Source organism: Mus caroli, chromosome 16, assembly GCF_900094665.2.
Source record: "Mus caroli chromosome 16, CAROLI_EIJ_v1.1, whole genome shotgun sequence".
Taxonomy (NCBI): Eukaryota; Metazoa; Chordata; class Mammalia; order Rodentia; family Muridae; genus Mus; species Mus caroli.
Window position 1 is genome coordinate 79,671,727 of NC_034585.1, and position 22,958 is coordinate 79,694,684.

The 22,958-nt window shown below is 42.0% G+C and overlaps 1 protein-coding gene across 7 annotated transcripts in view; it reads right to left on the reverse strand.

Annotated features, from left to right (window-relative positions):
• App (amyloid beta precursor protein) overlaps positions 1 to 22,958 on the reverse strand; it is a 215,778-nt gene that overhangs the window by 86,944 nt on the left and 105,876 nt on the right. For 5 of the 7 annotated variants that reach the window (XM_029470473.1, XM_029470475.1, XM_021184768.2 and 2 more), the window contains exons 6-7: positions 15,095 to 15,297; positions 2,659 to 2,826 (exon numbers count right to left, since the gene is read on the reverse strand). In XM_029470473.1, coding sequence (XP_029326333.1) covers positions 2,659 to 2,826; positions 15,095 to 15,297 — 371 coding nt within the window. The remainder of the gene's footprint in view (positions 1 to 2,658; positions 2,827 to 15,094; positions 15,298 to 22,958) is intronic. The other 2 variants (XM_029470476.1, XM_029470477.1) reach the window with 1 other exon arrangement.

Genomic DNA, 22,958 nt, shown 5'->3' on the forward strand with positions numbered 1-22,958 from the left:
ACCATTGCTCGCCATATTGTTTGAGACAAAGTTTCTCAGTGAACATGGAGCTTGCTGGTTGGCTAGAGTGGCTGCCTAGCAAGCCCCAGGGATGCTCCTGCCCCTGCCTTCTAAGTGCTAAGAATACCACACTCAACAGCTGCTGGAGACCTGAACTCTGGTTCTCTTTTATTGAAAGAAGACTGAAGCATCTCTCCAGCCTTCCTATCCCCTGCCTTATTCCTCCAAAGGTTCTGAGAATCAGACCAGAGTCTGGTACCCAGCTGTGTCTTTGCTTCCTTGATACCTTGTAACCCGACTCTGTAAAAATGAAATCAGCACTACAGTCCTTCTCTCATAAGACCCTGTTGGAGGCACTGAATTTTTACAAATCCGTCTATAAAGTGTATGTATGCCCCAACCCCTGGTGAAGGTATATAATGTTTTATACTCCCTGCTCAGAGTAATCAAATGGAAGGGAGATGAGGGGGGTTTACACTAGGGTGGGTAAGAAAACAGTGTCCAAAACTTGAGATGAGTTGATCTCTGCTAATAATATAAAGCAAACTTCCTAATCGCTAGAATATGATATTCCAGAAACTAAACCTACCATAGGGAAAGGGGGAAAAACCTGAGAACTTTGCCAGGAAATCCTCACCTAGCAGCTAAACCCTTTAGAGCCACCATAACAAAGGCCCTTTGTTCCAAAGGCTCCAGGCGCCAGACTCCTTTATTGTGTTTCAGTTATCTAACCCAATTAACCTCTAGGTGAAAATGAGCTTGGGTATCTTCAACTAGGAGCTATAATCATCCTATTGAAGTCAGAGCCTCTCCACTACTAGTTTCCTCAGAGTACTGGAGTGGAGTTATCTCCTAGGAAACCAACAAGACCTTTCTAGGACCCAAACAGATATTAGCTACCTCACAGTGTGAGGTCTTCAGGGAGGAGCAAGTCTTCCTTGTTTTGCTTGGTTCTAGGATTTGGTTGGAAATTTGCCAGAATGTTTCCAGGTATTCCAGGGGAAGGGAAGGGATTTGTCTCCCTGCAAATCCAAGAATTAAAATGCAAGAATCTTTCAATAAAGGCATGCACAGTCACTAAGATCCTTGAATAATTCATATATCCAACTTGTGATGAAGAATAAACAAATACAACTAAGGACTTTGCCTGAAAGGCTACTAACAAAAGCAGATATTCCATATATCTGAGACATAGCTTCTTGGGGACTGACTCTCTGGGGGGAATACTTCATTTTACACTGAAGTCATCAGGACTTCACATCATTATCTCCCACAGTAAAGACAGTTGGATGTTTCCAGAGAGACACTGTAAGTTAAGTTTCCTTCAGCCTTGTGCCACTGAAAGGTGCTAGCATTATTCTTTCCTTTGTGTGCACATGAATGTACACATTCATGTGTGACATGCCACGGAGCCCATGTGATAGCCCCAGGTCACAAGCTTTCTACCTTGTTTGGAACAGTCTATTTCAACTACATAGGCCAGGCTAGCTGGTCCCAGTCTTCAGGTGCTTCTCTAGCCACTGCCTCCCATCTCCCTTTGCAAGTGCTAGCATTAGAGAGGCATGGACTGCACATTTATTTTATGTGCATTCTGGGGACTTGAACTCAGGTCCTCACAGTTGCATGGCAAGAGTTTTTATTAAATGGTCCCGATCCCTATTTCTTGTCTACCTAATTTCACGAGAAAAAAAGAAAAACTTGGCAAGAATATGTGCCCTAGGTTCATTCAGGGAACAGCATGGGCACCCATGGTATGGTGGTTTGAATGAAAATGGGCCATATAGGCCCCTACAGAATGGCATTATTAGAAAGTGTGACCTTATTGGAGTAGGTGTGTCCTTGTTGGAGAAGTCTGTCAATGGGGATGGGCTTTGAGGTTTCAGATGCTCAAGCCAGGCCCAGTACCTCTCTTCGTCTTGTTGCCTGCTGATCCGGGTGAAGAACTCTCAGCTGCCTGTCTAGCACCATGTCTAACTATGTGTTCCATGGTTTCCCACCATGATGATAAGGACTAAACCTCTGAACTATAATCCATCCCCAGTTAAATGTTGCCCTTTATAAGAGTTGCTGTGGTCATGGTGTCTCTTCACACCAATGAAACTCCATGATAGCATCTGAGGCGGCATGAGCTCAATTCAATTAAATGTCATTATCAGAATGAAGTTAAAAAAAAAAAAACATGATGAAATAAGGAATTCTCTATAGCAATCTTATCAAGACAGCGTCATAAGCCAGCTACCAGTGAGAGGCTACTGCCCATGTGCACATGCAGAAACACGAAGACATGTAAGAACACAGACAGACACAGATGTCTATGCATCTGCAGGAAGGACTGAAGAAGACAAAAGCCACTCTAGCCCTTGTGTAAAGAGAAGCAGTCAGAAGTTCCTAGGAGCTGAAAGAAGACTCTATGATGACTACTACAGAATACATCCAAGGCCATGCTTTATTAGAGATGGACGGAGAGATGCGCTCATGACTGAACATACCGTGGTGGAGGAGGCTTCTGGTAATTAGAGAAATTGACAGGCATGTGGTTAGTGGTAGCAACAGTGGGCCCATTCCCAAGAACAAGAGGGAAACTCGATCTGTTACAAAGAGCAGAGCCAGTGGCGAGAAAGACAAGAGGTGGCCAGGCTGGAGGAAGGATCCACTTACACACGCTGCCACACACCGCCATGCAGTACTCTTCCGTGTCAAAGTTGTTCCTGTTGCCGCCACATCCGCCGTAAAAGAATGGGGCGCACTTCCCTTCAGTGACATCAAAGTACCAGCGGGAGATCATTGCGCGGCATGGCCCGGTCTCGGCTTGTTCAGAGCACACCTCTAATCAGAGGGGAACCACATTTAGCAAGAAAAGACATCTGGCTGTTCATATACATACTTACTCAACTTAAGACCTGATCCTCCCAGTGGTGACCTGGGCTGAACAGAGGAAGCAGCACCTACTTTAAGTCTTCCTTGAGGGACTGAATGACCCACTCAGACTTCAGAGTCACCTCTTCCACAAAACAAGACATTCTCGGCTTGTTTAATGTGTAGGATGCAGTAGCAGCTACAGGATTTGGGCTAGAAGTGAAAAGGTTCCTTTTCTCGATTTAAAGATAAAAAGTATCTCTCTCTGCACATCAAAAATTTCTCTTAAAAAAAAGGCATCTTCTAAAACAACCTTGAGTCAACTCTGATGTAAAAAAAAAAAAAAAAAAGGATTTCTCCGGATGTGATGCCAAAAATTACGTTCTCTCCAACTTCTGACTGTTTTTCTTAGTAAATGATCGCCTAGACTCATGCATAATTAATCACATTTATGTTTAATGTTTCCAGCCTGCCCACGGACTAAACCTGAAAACGTACGTAACATCTGCAAGAGTGACTGACAGTCAACCATGGTAACTCTGAGAAATTATCTATTCGTGTATTTTTATCTGACCCTTAGCCCGTCATGCTCCAAACAGTAACATACACAGCTAACACATTCAAATTTATTAATATATACCACACATTATCTTACATTAAAACACACCTTACTTGTCAGTCTATCTTGCCCCTGTCTCCCCAAATTAGTTCCATATCCCCACTGGTTTAAAAAGCAGCAACCCACTCACTTGCATTTTAAAAGTTCCTCCCTATTAGACTTTCCACATGTCTGTTTTTGTTGCAAGGAGAACAATAGCTCCATCTCTTATTTGGGGGTTTCTAACCCTGGAGAGCCTCAAACAGAACTCCACGGGGATCCAATCCATGCGACAAGCATCTGAAAGAATTCTGACTTTCCCAGTTTCTAGGAGGAACCACGTGATTCCAGCATGCCTCACTGGTATCCCTACTGTGGGCCTCCTCCTGTTCCTTTTGAGGGCTGGGACTGTACATGCTTTAACACCCTCGTTTGTTCCTAACGTGATATTACTTTTCAGTAGTCTTTTCTCTTCTCCAGTTTTATTAATGCCAATATTGGACAGTGGTGTCCTGCACTGGGTTTGTAGTGTGGCCACAAGAGGAATGAAGTTTTGAATCCACTGGCACCACCTTCAGTCAACAGAGACTGTCAGCAAAATCCATTCTTGGATCTGGTACAAGGGGCGTGTCCTCAGAGTCTCTCCCACTCACTGAATAACAGAGCCAGAACTCCGGGCACAGGTGAGGGAATGGAATTAAACAATGGCAAATGCAGAGTGTGTTGGGGAGGGGATGGGGGTGGGTCTGTGTGAGCCTGGAAGAACTGGACAAAAGTGAGCCCCTCCCTTCAGCATCCGGCAGACAGTCCCTGGATGGAGCGCCTTCCGATACTAGGGTTTGATGGATAAAATTAGGAGATGCAGATTCTCAGAATGCGGAGAAAAACATTCCCAAAGCACGATTTTCTCCACGTTCTGTGAAACATGCTAAATTAAACACAATACAGAGACATACATAATATAAATGTACCTCTTTTAAAACCTTGTTTTTGTAATTTTATTCTCTAATTATAGAGAACAAAGACAAATACAGCTTTGCTATCTAACTTAACGGTGAAATAAAATTTAAAACAAAAGGTAAAGACATTCAAGTTGTACTAAAGTGTGTTGATCATCAATACTTCATTCAAATAAATTGTGGTCTACATTCAACCATAATAATGGAAAACTCTGATGTCAGTGTCCTTTAAAACAACCATGATCAAGATGTGGCGGTGAATACCCGCCAATTCCAGTACCTGGGAAACAGAGACAGGACTATATTGACAAGCTCAAGGCTAGTCTAGTCTACATAGCAAGTTCTAAACTATCAGCGACAACAAGAAGAAACAAGCAAGCAAACAAACCAAAAAAAGAATTATAATCCTAATAAAATAAGCATGGAAAACTATTTTTTAAAATCCCAATTAAGTTATTGCTACAAATTTAACAATTGCAATACAGCAACATTCCAAGAGCCTAATTTATCTGAACAAAAACTATATTCTATAGGTAAATATTCGTTTGGTTCTCATAGATGAAGCAAAATTTAAAACAACACATTAGAAAAGTGGTTCTTTTTTTAAACAACATGTTAACTCCAATGCTAAAATCACATACTTCTAGCAGAAATCACATTCATCATGCATTGTGAATGCTAACAAGTAGTCATAAAAACGATATGAAAATGAGTCTTTACCAGGAAATAAATGATCAAATATTTATTATCTAGTAATCATGTTGTGCTAAATATAATCATGCAAATTAGGCCAGCAAGCTGGAGATGAAATCTCATGTTCCAAATACAGGTTGAAATATCAGCAAATCACACGAGCAGCTGTGCACATTACTGAAGCCATAGACTCAGAAGTATGATGTGTGTGAATTTTTTATAGAAGTCTCCAGCACAATGGTCCTCAGTGTTCCTAAGGCTGCATTCTTAATGGAAAGCTACAACCTTTAGCATAGCTCCTCATGTTACAGTGACCCCCCTCAAACATGAAAATTACTACTAAAATTATTACCATTACATTTACAACCATTAACATCTTCATTGCTATTTCATAACTGTAGTTTTTGCCACTGTTATGAATCACAATGCAAATATCTGTGTTTTCCAATCATCTTAGGCAACCCCTGTCAAAGAGTTATTCAAACCCCAAAGGGGTCACAACCACCAGATTGGGAAGCAGTGTAGCAGGCAGCTTCAAGTTGGCTGGACTTTGTATTGAAATGTGCAGTTCTCTGTCATTGTAATTAGAGTTGACCTGATTCTCACACCTCCCTATGCAGAAAGGTTTCTTATAAAATGGCAATTGAAGGAGATGGGTCTGTAAAATGGGTTTTACACCAGTCAGTGCTCCTGAGACGGTGCTGTTATAGAGCTCATAGACCACTATGATGTTTCCACAACCTTGATTTCCTGTCTGCTATGGTTAATTGGACACACAGCATGTTATCAACAAGCTTAAACCTAGAACAGGGTAAGGATGAGGTATACCTTGTGTCATAGGGGAAATATTTTCTTTTTTAACTGAGTGAGATGTAAGGATTTGCTAAAAAAAATATTGTGTTTATCTGGAAAGATGAATACATTGTAGAATTTGGCTATTTCCTAGGTATAAACACTCCCAAGACTGGTATTTCAAGCCGTAGTGGTTAGGACTCCCAAAATTCCTCACTATGGTAATAATTAGTTTTCCCAGCCTAGTCGGGATCCGACTATGCCACACCAGGAAAAAACAGGCACGAATGGAAAGCTACTAGAAAAGGAAAGCTTTCCCCTTAAGTTTCTTATTTCCTGTTCCCATGCTCAAATCCTCAAAACACAGAAGGCAAGAAATGGTGCTAAAATTTCTTCAAAGTATGCTCCATGACCAGCCCCACCCCGCTCCCTCTCTGACTAGCCATGCCCCTCTCTCACAGACCAGCCACGCCCTCTCTCCAGCATGTAGGCTCAGTGAAAGCCACAGGTGCCTGGAGAAGAATAGCAAAGGATGCTAAGCACCATGTAAGGCTGTGGCGAGTGTGGGGGGGTGTGGCTTGTGTTTTGAGAAGCAAGGTCACATGACGTGGCTCATGTAGACAGTAAACCCCTATGATCAATCCTCCAGTCTCAGATTCCCAAATTCGAAGACTGCAGGTGTGTGCCACCATGCCCAACTAAGTTATTAAATGTAGTTGAAATGTGTTATATTAAAAATATAGAGACACAGTCACCCCTTAGGACGTGAGGGGAGGAACTGGTAAAAACTGAAAAACGTTTGGTTCATGTGGGAAATGAGAAGAGTCTTAGAATAAAAAATACAGAAAGATAACAGATGAACTGTTTTTTTTTTAACAGATTGCCAATACATATTTTTCCCACTCTATACAATCAACTGTTTTTTAAAAACACCAAAACACTTCTGCCTTAATCAATACTGAGATAATAGTTCTCTTACATTTAAACCTATAAAAACGTCACTTCTCAGAAATATGACCTCTAGTGGCCCTCTTCGCCTTCCACACCACAGCTTTTATTTTCATACTATATTTTTTATTATTTTGCTATTTTGAAAATAATGCTGAAAAAAATAAAAAAAAAATCAAGGAATGAACTAAAGCAAACTCGGAACCTAACTTTTCCCAGCGCTTTCCTGGGAAGACATTCAAGATGGCATCCACACTTTTGAGAACAAAAGAACACTTCCAGTGAGCTCGGGTCAGGAAACACGACTCTATCTGAGGAAGATGCCCACCTTTCCACAGTGGCTGGCTTCCTCCTTTCATAGTCTCCAACAGAGAAGAATCTAAGACTCAAACTGAGAACAGCATCATTTCTACGTAAAGTCTGTCCCATGACCAAGGTTTGCCTTTCACCGCAGTGTATTAGGGACAATGGATTCCTTTGGAAGAGGAAACACCCGATCCGAGAAGGGTTCCCTCCACACTTCACTGCATACATAGTAGTGAGTGTTATACCAGGGATGGTGCAGGCTGCTGATCCTAGCACATGAACCTAGCTGAACCAAGACACAGAGAGATCAAGTTTAAAGTCATACAATGAGTCTCTTGTGTTTCAGCATACATAAAACCACACACACACACACACACACACACACACACACACACACACACACACACCTTGAGACTTACTCAGTCTCATCTCTTCTGGAATTCTCCCTGTTTTCCTAATAAAAACACAAAATGACAGACATGCTGCTCTGACATGCCTGGAAGCCACAGATGGATCTTCAGAAGGGCAGGATTGCTGAAGACCAACAGAAACAGATATTTTGGTTGCAATCCACCCCACTTTTAAAGTTCTAGACACTTACATTAAGGGAACTAAATCTTTCCATGAAGAACCATAGCTTTATTATCTGAGACAACAACACTCTGCTGGAGTTAACGACTAACTGAGAAGGAGAAAATGTACACACATAATCATGTTACCTGCTCTCCAGCTTGTTGCATTACATTTTAAGGAACTTATTTTCATTTTTTACAATATAAACTGTTAAGTAGACACATAGTCATACTTAAGGCACAAAAATTTTTCTTATGGCAAACAGATCTTTGTGAATTTACTAAGCCATGGGATTATGAGCTTTGTGGATAGGAAATTATGTCAATGAAGTTCTTACTGAAACTAAGAAAACCACATATATGCATACTATCTCTCTCTGTCTCTGTAAACCTCCTTCCCCAGTCGTGTGTCTTAAGCACACTAGTTGCTACCGTAGGCTTTCCAGATTAGGACAGTTAAGCAACAGTTACAGGGACGCCCTCAGCCCAAGCAAAGCATGTATGGAATGGCTTAGAATCAGTGACTGTTATGCCACAGGGCACAAAATAATAGGCTGCCACCTGTCACCTACATGGCCAGTACTGACACAGTTTTCCCGATGTTAAAGGGGGCACCACACCTTGGTTCAAATGTGTGAATGCATTCTCTGCCTTAGTTAGAGCAGAGGTAAAAGCCTATCTATAGCTGGCTCTTGAAGAATGAACATACTACTGCTCTTTTTCCTACCCCTCAGCCCAAACACACCTTAGAGCTTTGAGCTCCTTGGCACGCTCAGAGCAAGCCATGTTTACTGTTTCTCCGGAGTCTGAAAAAGCTGAGCATGCCAGACAAAGCAAGAATCCATGAGTTTCAGGATGCCTGTGCCATGCCTTTATTGAGCCATACCAATGGAGATGGGGGAGAAACATAAGCTTTGTCTCTTTTATACCCTGCAGAGCAACATGGCTTTATTTATGAAGCTTGTTAGAAGCATTACTTCGGATGCTCTGTCCGTGGGTCAAAACTCCCAAAGGATACGGATGTCCTTTTCCACACAGGGTGAAAAGAGGCTACGCAGATCTGGATGGACAGACCTGAACTACCTGGGTTCATATCCCTGGGCCCTGAGAGAGTAATGTTGTGCCCAGTGTGTAAATGTGCCTCATCACTGTTGGGGATGTCTTCATGTCAATTCATGATACTTCTGGAGCAATAACTTCACAAGGTCAGCCAGCTAACATAAGTCAGCCAGTGTTTAGACTGGAGATTTTAGTTTCACAAACATAAGTGTTTAAAAAGTCACCTGTATCCGTGTCTCTCTCTGTCCCCTTACTGATGAATTTCCTCCCATGGGGCATAAAATGGTTGGAAGGAATAAACAGTCGATCTTGAAATGTGACATTCAGTACCATCTTGTTCAATTTGCTGCTAGATATAAAGTTTAATTGCAAATATCTTGATATGTGGAATATTTCACACACAAAACTATTTTAAGCAGGAGACCCAGTTCATGCTGCATTTTAATGGTAACAGAATGCTGTCTACAAACACCAGCTCTGTTGTACCAACAGTTCATAGATGCATCACACTGCAATTAAAATGTCAATCTGTTGGTTTACCTTTAACACTTCTGACTGGTAGTAAACACTAGTTGTCTAATGTTCTGAATCTACCAGGGTATTGGAATGATGACTACAACCACAGTGACCACAGACTCCAGGCTGAGGACTTCCTGTCTATCAGAAACTGGGCTCAATGGTTCCCAGGGGTTATTAGGAGTCACTTGCTTCTCACAGAGTGGCTAGATATTAACCCCAGTTTTACAGAGACATACGAGGATGCAGGACTACTTGCATTGCTGCATCGTGCAGGATTTGCAGTTCACAGGCTGCAGGGCTAAGTAGGACTCAAATCTGAGCAACCTGTACTTGAGCAACTAAGTCTAAGTCTTCCTAGGTAAGTGCTTGTCATAGATCATGTAAAGTCACTCTTAAAACATGCAAGGTAACGTCAGCACTTATATTAGACAAATAAAAAGCAGGTTACTCGACTGGCCCAAGGCCATAAAATGATAAATGTCTCCAGTAAATACTACAGTTGGAGCTGAGGGGAGGGGGATGGCTTAGTCCATAAACTCTTTGCTGCACAAACATGAAGACCTGAGTTCAATATTCACATTAAGAAAAAGCCAGGCAAGGTGGGACTGCTTACCATTCCAAACATATCTGGGACTTGTTGGTCATGTAGCCTAGTCTACTGGATCAGTTCTTGGCCAGTAAAAGGCCCTGCCTCCCATCACTGTCCAAAGTCTAGAAACAAGAAAAGGTGGTTGGGACCACCCGAGGAACAACACCTGAGGTTGTCCTATGATTTTTACGCACATATTTGCATGCATGAATGAGGTTGTCCTATGAGTTCTATACACATATCCACATGTATGCATATGTACCCGAATACACATGGGTGTACATGTGCACGCACACACATACACACACTGAAATCAACTTGATTTTAGTAAGTAGAATTCTTTCTCTGAACAATATCTGAGATTAAGAAACAGTATATACCTTGGTCTTTTCTGACATATAATCTCCATCTCCTCAGCTCTATGATCTGCTTTTATAGCGTGAACATAGCCAGAGACAACATCTAAATAAGTGGGGTTGAGTGTCTTCCAGGAAAACCTTTGTCTTAAAAAATAGGTAACATGCTACTTGTGGTCCCTGGAATATATATATAGTATTGTGACCACTACTCATGTATTATGATCAGTGACACCTGATCGTTACTATTGTTTAATTTGAAAACAGAAAATTCCAGGAATTTACGGCACAGAAATAAAAGATGCATCCATGTCCATAGCATATGAACAAGCACTTACACGAGGTGCAAGTTAAACAGAAGAATATGTATTTAGAAAGAAAAGTGAAAATATCATTTAGGCATTAACGAAACTGAAATAGCCTAGCTCATGTGGACCCAAATCCTGGCTTCATCAATTACTACTTATATGACTAATGTATGTTTAAAGTTTCCCTAAGTCATAATTGCCCTGACTTCAAATAGGGGAAATAACTTTTCTACGGCATACTACAGCTATAAGGCTTAAAAGGAGAATTACAGCCTGTACTGGCTGGTTTTATGTGTCAACTTGACACAAGCTGGAGTTACCACAGAGAAAGGAGCCTCCTTGAGGAAATGCCTCCATGAGATCCAGCTGTAAGGCATTTTCTCAATTAGTGATGAAGGCTGGGAGGGCCCACTGTGAGTGGTGCCATCCCTGGGCTGGAGGTCCTGGGTTCTATAAGAAAGCAGGATGAGCAAACCAGGGGTAGCAATCCAGTAAGCAGCACCCCTCCATGGCCTCTGCATCAGCTCCTGCTCCCTGACCTGCTTGATTTCCAGTCCTGACTTCCTTTGGTGATGAACAGCAATGTGGACGTGTAAGCTGAATAAACCCTTTCCTCCCCAACTTGTTTCTTGATCATGATGTTTGTGCAGGAATAGAAACCCTGACTAAGACATGGCCTTAAAGAACAAGGGAAACGGTGAGCCAGAACACTTCTATCTGCAGTAAAGAACTCCAACGTGGATGCTTCCAGCAGGTGGAAGCCTGTCTGTGCTAGCCCTGCTCTGCTTTCTACAGCAGCAAAGACTTTAGCCAGCAGCAGGGCACAAAGACTATTTCCTGAATAAATAAACATGAGGAAAAAGTTTTTTTTCTGGACAGGCAGAATTGGGTTCAAAAGCCAAGGCTGAGCCAATTCTTACAATATTCACACTTCAGAAAAGAAAACCCTCACATCTCGGACTTACAATCTGAAAAACTGAGAACAAGAGTCTAAGACTGTTGCTTCACTTAACTGGTAACAACCTGAGCCATTAGACTGATATCCAACATCTTCCTAATTAGCAAAGCTTAGAAACCAAATGGATTTTGCAGTAACGAGCTTACCTCCAAAGAACTCCCTTCTCTCTGAACTCAGTAACGCAGAAGAGACAGCTGGGGTTAGTCGTTTTATGATCAGGTAAAAATATCTTCTGCTTCCTTCCCCTCTGCTTAGTCCTCTCAGGAGCCAATGGGCTATGAAAGGACCGAGTTCTTAAGAAGCACAGTAAGGACTCGGCTTAGTTGCTGGAGTCTTGAAATGGCGAAATGATTTTTCTTTCTATGAATGGTGGTCAATCACATTCGTTTCCTTTCAGAGGCTAAAACATTAACGTTGATAATAAGAGTGCAATACTAATCTGTTCTCTGCAAGGAGTGTTTGCTTTCCAGGCACAGAAGCCGGCTTTGCAGGGAGGGTTTCACAAAGTGTGCAATCAGCTCTGCCATTGCTGGTGCTCCTACTAAAGGGAAGAATTAGCATTCACCTTCTACACTAGGAATACACAGGGAAGGGTCGTCGGCCTTAATCCTACATCTGCATCATTAATGAATATCCTCTAACATCTCGGAAAGATTTGCCTGAATTTATGTCGTTGGTCCACTCCATAAGCCTTACATAGAGTGAATGTGTTCACATTTAAAAAAATCTTTTTATAGCATTAATGTGTGTGTGTGTTCGTGCATATGTGTGTTGTATGTACGTTTGTATTTTCCAGAGTAGGATGTTGGATGTCTTGCTTTAACACTGTCTTATTTTCTCCACACAGAGTCTTCTACAGAACATCCAGCAACATCCCCCAACAAATTTCCTGTGTCCACAGCTCTGGGTTGCGGGCTCGCATAACCATGCTTGCCTTTTTACATCAGGCTCTGAGGGTTTGAACTAAGCTCTTCCTACCTTTGTAGCAAGTACTCTATCTCTTGTGCCAATCCCCAGCTCCTGCTTATCTTTAAAATTAGTGCTTGCTTTAGATTTTTCTTATAAACATCTTGCTTAGAGATCTCTTGTAGTTTTCAATTGAACTTGAGGCTTTCTAGAGAAAAATTCCATAGTGTTCATGTCTTTATATGTCCTGTCTGAAGATCTAAAAATTACACCTTAGATGGAAAACTGTATACTAAAACTAAATATGTAAAATTACAAAGGTACTGGTGAGACTGAAAAAGGGAAGAACAAATTCAGAAAAATAACAAGACTTGGAAGTTAACTAGATCACAGATCTCGAGAAAATTCCATCTTGGTTAGAATATAAGCCTGAGATCACCACTCCTTGTTCCCCTGTGACTCATGATGGTCAAATTCGCACCATTTCCCATCATTCTCAGCATCTGTCCCAACCCAGTTTTTCTAGATTCTTTTCCACAGAGTACCAACTAGTCCCGTCTCCCAAGCATGACCCTTCTCTTCCAGAGCACAGGGTTTGTTTGCTCTTTCTGACTGACTGTGATGTGTGTGCGTCATAACAAAATTTACCTGGTGACACTTCCCCTGCCTTGCTTAAATGCCATCTACTTAAGAACCTTTTTTTTAGCCAACCTGGAAGCTTGTTCTGAAGTAGGCTCTGTGTTCTTAATTTGCAGAGTAGAAGGTTTTGCATTTCTTTGGCTTTGATTTCATCCTAGATCTCAGCACTCATGGTCATCATGAGCCTGTGTGTGGTCTTCACCTGCGCCATTCAGACTTACAGGCAGCCGGCAAGTGTCCTCTACTTCTGAAGACCTCACTTCACTGCAGATTATCAGTCACTGTAATGTGACTCCAAGAAAAGTGGAGTGGGGAAATAAAAAAAAACAAAAACAAAAAAACCCAAAAACATCTCTTTCCTTGCTGAGAAAATCAGGGCTAAAAAATTCATTAGGCCAGATCTACCAGTCATGGCCTCCAGAGACATTTGAAAATTTCTTTGGAAAAAGATGCCTTAGGCATTTGAAGAAGAGCCTTTCATTCAGATCAAGGATACCTCTATTTGCACATGCGTTCAATAAGAAGCTGCCTTAAGTAGGGAAACGATAAAACTAAACCATCTACCTGAAACTGGACTATCTTCCTAAACAATATAAAATACTTCCATTAGATCTAAGGTGGCTGAGTATTCAATTCGTCACTAACAAAAAACTCCAAGTGAAAAACAGAAAACACTGTTAAGGGACACAAGTCAGTCATTAAGCTGTGCCGGGTACAACCTCAGTTATGTATTAAGTATTCAGAGAAAGGCAACTCAGTGGAGGTCAAAGTAGCCCAGCCATTGATGGGCATGAGAGAGGACCAACTCTGTGAGTGGGCAGAAGGGATCTCATTAGGGTGCTGGAAGGCCCTGGGCAAGATTAAACAACTGAGTAAATTTATTAAAGTCACTCTCTTATATATTGAAAATGAGTTAATATTATGATATATAAAATCTTACCTCAATAAAGTTCTTTAAAATGCAGCAAAGGGAGAGGGAGGGCTAGCAATAATAATTAGCAATGTCCTTGGGTTGGACAGTGTCCCATATTAAACTCTAATGAGCTGTAATCATTACACTTTAGTCACAAGGGAAAGGAAATCTTACCGAGTTTTAGCATTTGTGGACGAAAGCTAACATCATCTGAATTACACTAAAATGAAGTCAACCCACGTTCACTCAATCTAGATCTAGAGGCAGATTTTACTGTGGGAAAAAAACCCAATACATACCCATTTAAATTCCCCAACCCCCAAACACACTAGTTGGCATAACATTTGGTTTGTTTAACATAATCTAAGTATTTGCTTTCACTTCTTGGTGATGCAAAGTCTTTTTAGTTTCTTTGGTTTACAACATTCTCAGGAGGAGCATTAGCTAAGGCATGGGAATTACACCAGTGTTTTGAAGAAGGTGCTGACACACGTCCCGATTAAACAAGTAACACAAATTGCCCATGTTGAACGTCACAGCACGAAATAAAGTGATTCTTACCAAATCATATTAAAAGCTTGACTCAGTAAATAAAAAGAAAATAGATTTAGTAAAATTAGTAAAATCTAATAAAAAGCTATTTGCACAAGCAAACGTCATTGGAATTGTCTATAAGTTCAGCACAGTGAATGACCCAAACTATAGTTCTTCCAATCAAGGAGTTCACAGTCTCAGGGGTCCAAGATGCAACGGGCAATGCTGAACAGTGAAGGCCCACCACCAGGGCATGATTCAGCACTTTTCAAATTTGATGCCTTCTGGCTAGGTGGGGTCTTATATAAATATAGTCTAGGACTCCTTCAACAGCATATACAGGCATAGAAGTGACTATGCAAACGAGATTTGTTTTAGTTTAAATGGACTGCTGGACGGCTTGTGATAGCAAACCAAACCAACACCAGCAATAAACCGAGAGGAAGAAGCCTTGTGATTTTGGGGGAGTGGTGGGAGGGAGGTGAGGGCAGGGGGCTGGAGAAGAGAAGCACTGGTTGAAATCATCCCCTGTCTCAGTTTGCTTTCTCTTATCCCAGGACAGTTAAATAGCAATCCAACAGTGGCGTACCTCGGACTACCTCCTCCACGGACTCAGTGGTGGTTGTGGTGGTGGTGGCAGTGCTGGTTGTTCTCTCGGTGGCCTCTTCGTAGGGCTCCTCGGCCTCCTCCTCCACCTCGTCCCCATCCTCCACATCCTCATCATCCTCAGCTTCCTCTTCCTCAACATCAGCCACTTCCTCCTCTTCGGCGACTTCTACTACTTTGTCTTCCCTGGAAGAACAGATGAAAATAGCTGTGAGAGACTCGGCTGAATGAAAGTTTAGGAAAGTGAAGAAGAAAAAAATCAAGGGACTTTGGAAATGCGTGAAGGAGTATGGGATTGATGAAAAACACTAGGAAGGTTAACATGCTGTTAACTAGGAACTCTATCTGAGGTCCACAAAATGTTTCACAAGTGGACATAGCTGTTCTTTTAATGGTTGCAGAAAGAAGATACTCTGACTCCAATTATATGACGCTTCGGTCAAGGCGAAATTATGTAGACTGTTGAGAGATAATATGGCTGTAAACATCTATGTACCAACACACACAGGGCAGATAGCAATCGGCAAGATAAAATTGTTAAAGGATATGTCTAGGACACAATTTAAGGAACTACTAAGGAACCTGTGCGGAAAACAACTGGCTGCCAATGCCAGCTTGGCCAAGAGCACTCGGATGAAGATAAAAGAAGGGAGAGCCTACCCTGTATTGCCTAATGGGAAAGGACAGAGACATGTTGGACCACATCACAAAGCCAACACAAGACAAACAGCTGAGACTGAGACTCTCTGGCCCAGTCGTGTCAAATGAGAAGTACTACACAAGAGAGTGGAAAGGTGGCCATTGCCAGGTCAGTGTCCCCACCAACAAACAGAGCACATGGAAACTATCACCCCGAAGTTGAGTGTGACCAGCAAGAAGGAGCGTGCTTTTCCATTGGGAAAGGCAATGGAAATCTGGAGGTTGTATGAGCTGTGACACCACGATGCTCTGGATGTGTTGGAGAAGGACACAGCTCAGCTCTAAAGGCTAGGAGAGTGTGCGTCCAGTGTCATAGACTGTATCATGTGAGCTAGAGACTAGAATGGTCCCAGCCGTGATTTCACATGCTTCCAGAGGTTGAAAGACTCTCACAGTCAGTGTCTGACAGCGTAGCACTGAGATGCTGTCCTGAAAATGAAAGGGAAAGGAAATCCAAGGAGATGGATGTAGCACCAAGGGACCGGTGTCGTTTCCTCCAACTCCAGGGATACTTTGTACAGGTTCTGTAATGAATGATGCATAGCAGGCCCTTGGGTACAAGCCCAGGATGCAGGACTTGAAAAAAAATCCTATAAAACTATGTTGGGCTCCTCAAGGGGACATTTCCCCAACTCTGGTGAAATACGATGAAAAACATAACATGTTCTGAAACGTTTGGCTAAAATGTACAGAAGTTATTAAGATGAATAATTTAGTGAAGTGTTAATGCATAATGTGTTGATAGGTAGGAGACTATAACTGATTTTTACATTTTCATCAAGACCATGAAGAAATAGGTGAGAAATGGAAAATCAGATGGGATAAGCCTCCATCTGCCTAGATATAAATAGAGTAAACTAATTGATTTCTTGATTGCCTGCACAAAACTCTCTGTGCACACACCTACCACCGATGCGGGATTTCCAAACTAAACCTACAGTTGGCCCAGATTTGATTTGGGGTACAGTCTTTTACTTAATCTCAAGGCTGTTTTTCTAGTGAAGAGAGGTTGATTCCTGAATTGATTGTGTCTGGAATCCCTTCTTTGTCCAACGGAATCAGTCACAATTCCCTTTGTTTCTCCACTGTCGGTGGTAATCCAAAAGCAATGGCAGGGAGAAAAGCTAAGTCCAGGCCAGGATTCTCTATAAACCATGAATTACCCATGATCTCACTCCATGACGGTTGTAACAGTGTCCATCACTGGTATACAGTCCAGGATTTGGTTAGCCCTGGGCTGTCAGGTAGGGTGAAGCATATACACAGCTGGATTCCCTGAGGTGCCTATCCGTCTTCCGTTATTACGTAAAAACGCTGCTTTTAAAGCTCCAAACGGAATCCTTGGCTGAGGGGACAGCTGTTTAAGACATCTGCATTCTGGTGTGCGCCTAGCCAGGAAAAAGAAGGAATTACGTGCACATTACCCCTCACTGCCTCTGTCGGCATAATTTACTGTCATAATAACTGAGAACTGAGATGCATAATAGTTCAACTGGCTGAGAAATTAAATTACTTGCCCTAAGAGAACTCAGGTCCAGTTCTTATTGCCGTGGCTTTGATTTCTGGAATTAAATTTAGGCGGACCTGAATTCACTTATCTATTTGGACACTATTTAAAGCAGAAGCACACAATTGTGTTTTAATGAGGCTGCCTCTTCTCCGAGAATCCTGAATGTGCCCCTCTTACGACTTCTAATTGGAGCTTTCAGGGCTAACAGGAAGCATTAGCAGGCGGGAAAGATGTTTTTCTGCCACCAGCTGAAAGGCCAGACAGTTAGTTTGTTCTGTGATGTAAGAAAGGTGAGATCGGTGTCTAAAGCTGAGCACAGCAACAGAAAACAAAAAGGCGGGGAGAAGTCTGTGAAAACGTGAGGCAGAGCCATTTCTTCACAAGCCAGGCAAGAAACACTCACAGAAAGATGATAAGATGGAAGAACACACTCATCCCACCCCTCAACTGCGAAGACCATCAGCTTACATATTGCCAATGCTTTCTCTAGGTTTTAAAGGGAGAAATACTAAGAAATACCAAGGAAACAGGAGCTCCTGACCATCCTAAGAGTATCTGAGTGCAGTGAGTCACCAGTGACACAGTGTGAGGTCTACATTTAAGGTTGTACTTTGATGGAGGATAAAGGCTATCATGAAGGTGGATCGCCATTTCCCACGAGGCTGAACCTGATATAATTGCATCTGATGCTGCCACCTGTGAGTCTCCAGGAAATAGTCAACAAAAGACAGCCCAAGGAAGGTGAAGTCAAGAACACTCCCATTCCAAAAGTAAACACACAAGGTCACTCTTAGCCTATTTCTTTACTTATTTGTTTATACTGTTCTGAGAGAAGGTTCCAGTCAGCAGCCTAAGATGACCTTGATATCATTAGGAACCTTTTGCCTCGGCCTCCTAAATGCTGTCCTTACTGACATGAACCATGTCCCACTCACTTATAGAAACAATGAATATAGGCAAAGGTTCAAGCAGATGAATTCAGGAGTTGTAGGATCTGGTGAGAAGAAACCTGGACTGCAAGAGAGGGTGGCTGGTAAGGGTAGGTGTTCTGATTTAGACTATCAGGTCATTTTTGGTTTTAAAAATTAGGCAAAGCTGTAGAGTTGTGTTATGAGTTCTTTGTTAATGCACACCCCTTTTTCAGAAAAAAAAAAAAAAAGACTTGAAGTAGATTTTCCTAATGTAACAAACCACTTTTCTTCTTATAAATACTTGTGCATTGATCTGTCATTAAAAACTCTCAGTAGCAAAACTGCCATTTTGAGGGCCTGCAATTTGCAAACATATTCCCTCTTCCAAGAACCCTATTCCAAGTACAATAAAGGTAATTATAACAAAAGAAAGCAAAAACAGAGCTATAATTTTTCATATCTATAGTACCTTTTGTCATGACATCACTGAACCAGGTTGAGTGAGTCAAATTATCCTCTACACTGATTGCTTCATTAATTCAGATCTACATACACAAAAAGTCTTCTTTTAATGCTATAGACTTAATGTAGTTCCTATTTTATTCTACAATACTATGATGACACTCTAAGTTACCTGGTCAAACACCGTCTAAAAAACTATCTAATGGAAAACTCCAGAAACAATTCATAACCTTCAAGTAATTCTTAGTACACTACCGTTATGATCACTCCATTTTTTCATGATCTGTTGATTATCTGTCAATGACCTCTTTCTCTGGATGAGTACACACTCTAATCACAGGTATAGAAGGAAAGCAACAAAAAGTATATACACAATGTAGTGATGACAGAACCCTATAGGCTGTATCTCCTGCAGATATAGGGGAGTAGTTGCCTTGGTGACACATGCTAGCTAGCAAGGCATATCAAATTTTCAGTTAGAAGTTTTCCAAAACAAAATCCGATGTATGTTTCCCTTGGGAAGAAGGCATAAACTCCTTGTAGCAGATACTGTATAAGTTACCCAAGGTCATTCTCAAGTCCTTCCTCCCCTCCCTTGACAGGAGATATGAACCAAATAGCCCATTAGTCCACATTGCTGAATCCCTTGCAGCTAGAAGGCCTTGCAACCAGCAATTTCTAAACAACCAGAAGCCAGGCTACATGCTTGTACTTCATGGAGAAGCCTCATCTGGATGAAAAGGTAGCCCCTGTGTCTTTGTTTCTTTGCCTTGTTACTCCTAGCTTCTGTGCCCACCTGAAAGGCAGAAGCCCCTGCCAGCTACGAGGGGATGGCATTAGGTTTATCAAAGTGGACCATCAGTTAAGCACAGCTCACTGGAAAGACTCTGAACCAATCCTGATGATTTTTGACATTGCAGCTAAAGTATTCCTTGCTGAGGAAGGATCTCAAACCCAGCTGGAGCCTCAACTTAAGGATTGCCACTTTAAGAAGATCCCAAATAACAAGACTGAGACACCAAAACTGCATGACTCAGGCAATTAAGAGTGAGCTGCTGGTCCCAACCTTGGTTTGAAATTGGACTGAGTCGTCATCACGCATTTAGTAATGCCTATTCTGGGTGAGAGAGTCTCTACTAATGGCTCAGTGAGCAACAGGGGACTTGCATAACACTCGCTTCAGAAATTCCAAGGAGAAAGTGACTGGCACAGGCCAGAGGCTACTGGGCAGTTGGGATGAGTCAGGAATATGCATTCATTATGCAATTGGGAACAATATGCAAATAACTATGATCCCAACAAAAGTTCACAGGGACACTGAGTTTTAACAGAGAGGAAAGACAGAAGGAAACCAGGGCTTTTTCCTTAGTGGTTAAACGTGGATGTAAATGAGATATAGGCAGGTTCAATGTAAGTTAATGAATAAATAGGCAATGCAGTCATTCATCCAACCTTGAATGCCTCCATTAGACTATACTCTTTGCCATTCAGTAGCCATGGCATCTTTTGACTTGCTCAGGGTCACTCATGGACACTGCACTTGAAATGCTCTCCTGGTCTCCAGAACATACATCCTACCTGCTCATTAGCATACAAGTACTTCACATACCCAGAGACTTTTTTTACTTGTTTGATCTTGCTAATGGAGTGGACAACAGGCAGGGAGGATTGGAAGTTCAAAGGTTGGACACTGAATAGGGTGTTGGGGTAGGTCTATGGGGTGTACAGATATACATGCAGGTAAAATACAAAACCCCCCCCCAAAAAAAAAAACCAAAAAAACCCCAACCATAAAATATTTTTGAAAAAAAAAAACTCTCTTGTTAGGAAGGATCTGTTAAATAAAAAATAAACCATGAAAAACAGTTTAGACAAATCTGTGAACTTAGTATTTCCTGGTACCATTTTTTTTTTATTAATTTTGTGGGTGAGAGGGTGTCAGTGTGTTCTGCAGAGCAGTAGTTTTAGAGATGTACAGACATATTTAGTTAGTATGCTCTTAACTGAACTTTTCTTTAAAATATTTCAGCATCATAAAAAAGCGTGGTAGAATGATATTCTGGCAAGGCTTCTAAATCTGGACTATAATTACAGTAAAAGACTAAAGTGCTTTTTAACCCCCAAGGCTATCTTGGAAGTAAGAAAAGTGATATATAATATAAAGTACATTGTCCTGACAGCTTTATGATCTGTGCAGGATTAACTAGAAGCACCTGCAGTGAGAAAGAAAAAAAAAGTCCTAGAACCATTCTAAATTCTTGATGTGAGAAAACAAAATCCTGGTTCATCAGAGGCTATGCCAGAAACTTCTGAAGGAACAAATTCCCGAAGATCAGGGTCTTGGTGAGTATGGGTGACCGACCGTGTGTAGATTGCAAATGGAGATCAGGGAATTCATGATCTCACATCGATTTGGACCATAGGGTCCATACTAGGTTTGGGGGCATGTTCAAAATCTGGGGGAGATTGCGAGAAACAAACCAGAGAATGTCTCTACCCTCCTGGTACGCACATCCTGTAGACCAAAAAAAGAGTACAAACTGAAGAAATGGTGGTCTACTGGCACAGTCCAAGGTGCTGAGCACAAAAGGGGAACTGAACTCAGGAACACTATCTAGGACAGACAGGGATGACTAAGGGATGAGCATTTGGACTGTCCAAAGCTGTGCTATGGCCTGCGTGAGAGGCATTTCCCAAACATTCGTGTATTGGAACCCTTGGTTCCTAGAAGGTGGTAGCGCTGTTTCAGGAGGCCACGAAGCCTTGAGATTCCACCTCACACCAGTCAGAATGGCTAGGATCAAAAATTCAGGTGACAGCAGATGCTGGCGAGGATGTGGAGAAAGTGGAACACTCCTCCATTGCTGGTGGGATTGCAAGCTTGTACAACCACTCTGGAAATCAGTCTGGCGGTTCCTCAGAAAACTGGACATAGTACTACCAGGAGATCCAGCAATACCACTCCTGGGCATATACCCAGAAGATGTTCCAACTGGTAATAAGGACACATGCTCCACNATGTTCATAGCAGCCNTATTTATAATANCCAGAAGCTGNAAAGAACCCAGNTGTCNCTCAACAGAGGAATGGATACAGAAAATGTGGTACATTTACACAATGGAGTACTACTCAGCTATTAAAAACAATAAATTTATGAAATTCTTGGGCAAATGGATCTATCTGGGGGATATCATCCTGAGAAGGTAACCCAATCATAAAAGAAGTCACTTGATATGCACTCACTGATAAGTAGATATTAGCCCAGAAACCTAGATTCCCAAGATACAACTTCCAAAACCCAAGAAAATCAAGAAGGAAGACCAACGCATAGATACTTTATTCCTCCCTAGAATAGGGAACAAAATACCCACGGAAGGAGTTGCAGAGACAAAGTTTGGAGCTAAGACGAAAGGATGGACCATCCCGAGTCAGCCGTACCTGGGAGGTCCATCCCATAATCAGCCACCAAACATAGACACTATTGCATATGCCAGCAAGATTTTGCTGAAAGGACTCTGATATAGCTGTCTCTTGTAAGGCTGTGCCAGTGCCTGGCAAATACAGAAGTGGATGCTCACAGTCATCTATAGAATGGAACACAGGGCCCCCAATGGAGGAGTTAGAGAAAGTACCCAAGGAGCTGAAGGGGTCTACAACCCTATAGGTGGAACAACATTATGAACTAACCAGTACCCCCAGAGCTTGTGTCTCTAGCTGCATTTGTAGCAGAAGATGGCCTAGTAGCCATCATTGGGAAGAGAGGCAGGCCCCTTGGTCTCGCAAACTTTATATGTTCCAGTACAGGGGAACACCAGGGCCAAGAAGCGGGAGAGGGTGGGTAGGGGAGTAGGGTCGGGGGAGGGTATAGGGGACTTTCAGGATAGCATTTGAAATGTAAATGAAGAAAATATCTAATTAAAAAAAAAAAGAAGTGGGTCTTTCATGGGAAGCTTTAGGTTATAGCCTGTCCTGGTATTTGGTCCCAGCCTTGAGAAAAGTATTGAATAGAGGCAGTGGGAGAAGACACCATGAACACAAGCATTTGAGGAAAAGTGTGCCCAGTCTTCTCTTCTGCTTTCTTTTAACAAGTATAAAACTGCAGGTGATCTGTGAGCTAAATGGTTACCAAGCTTTCTAGGCGTGTCTTAACGTGAGAAACAAATCAAGCCTCTCTCTCTCTCACACACACACACACACACACACACACACACACACACACACACACGTGCACGCGCACACACACACGCGCACACACACGCGCGCGC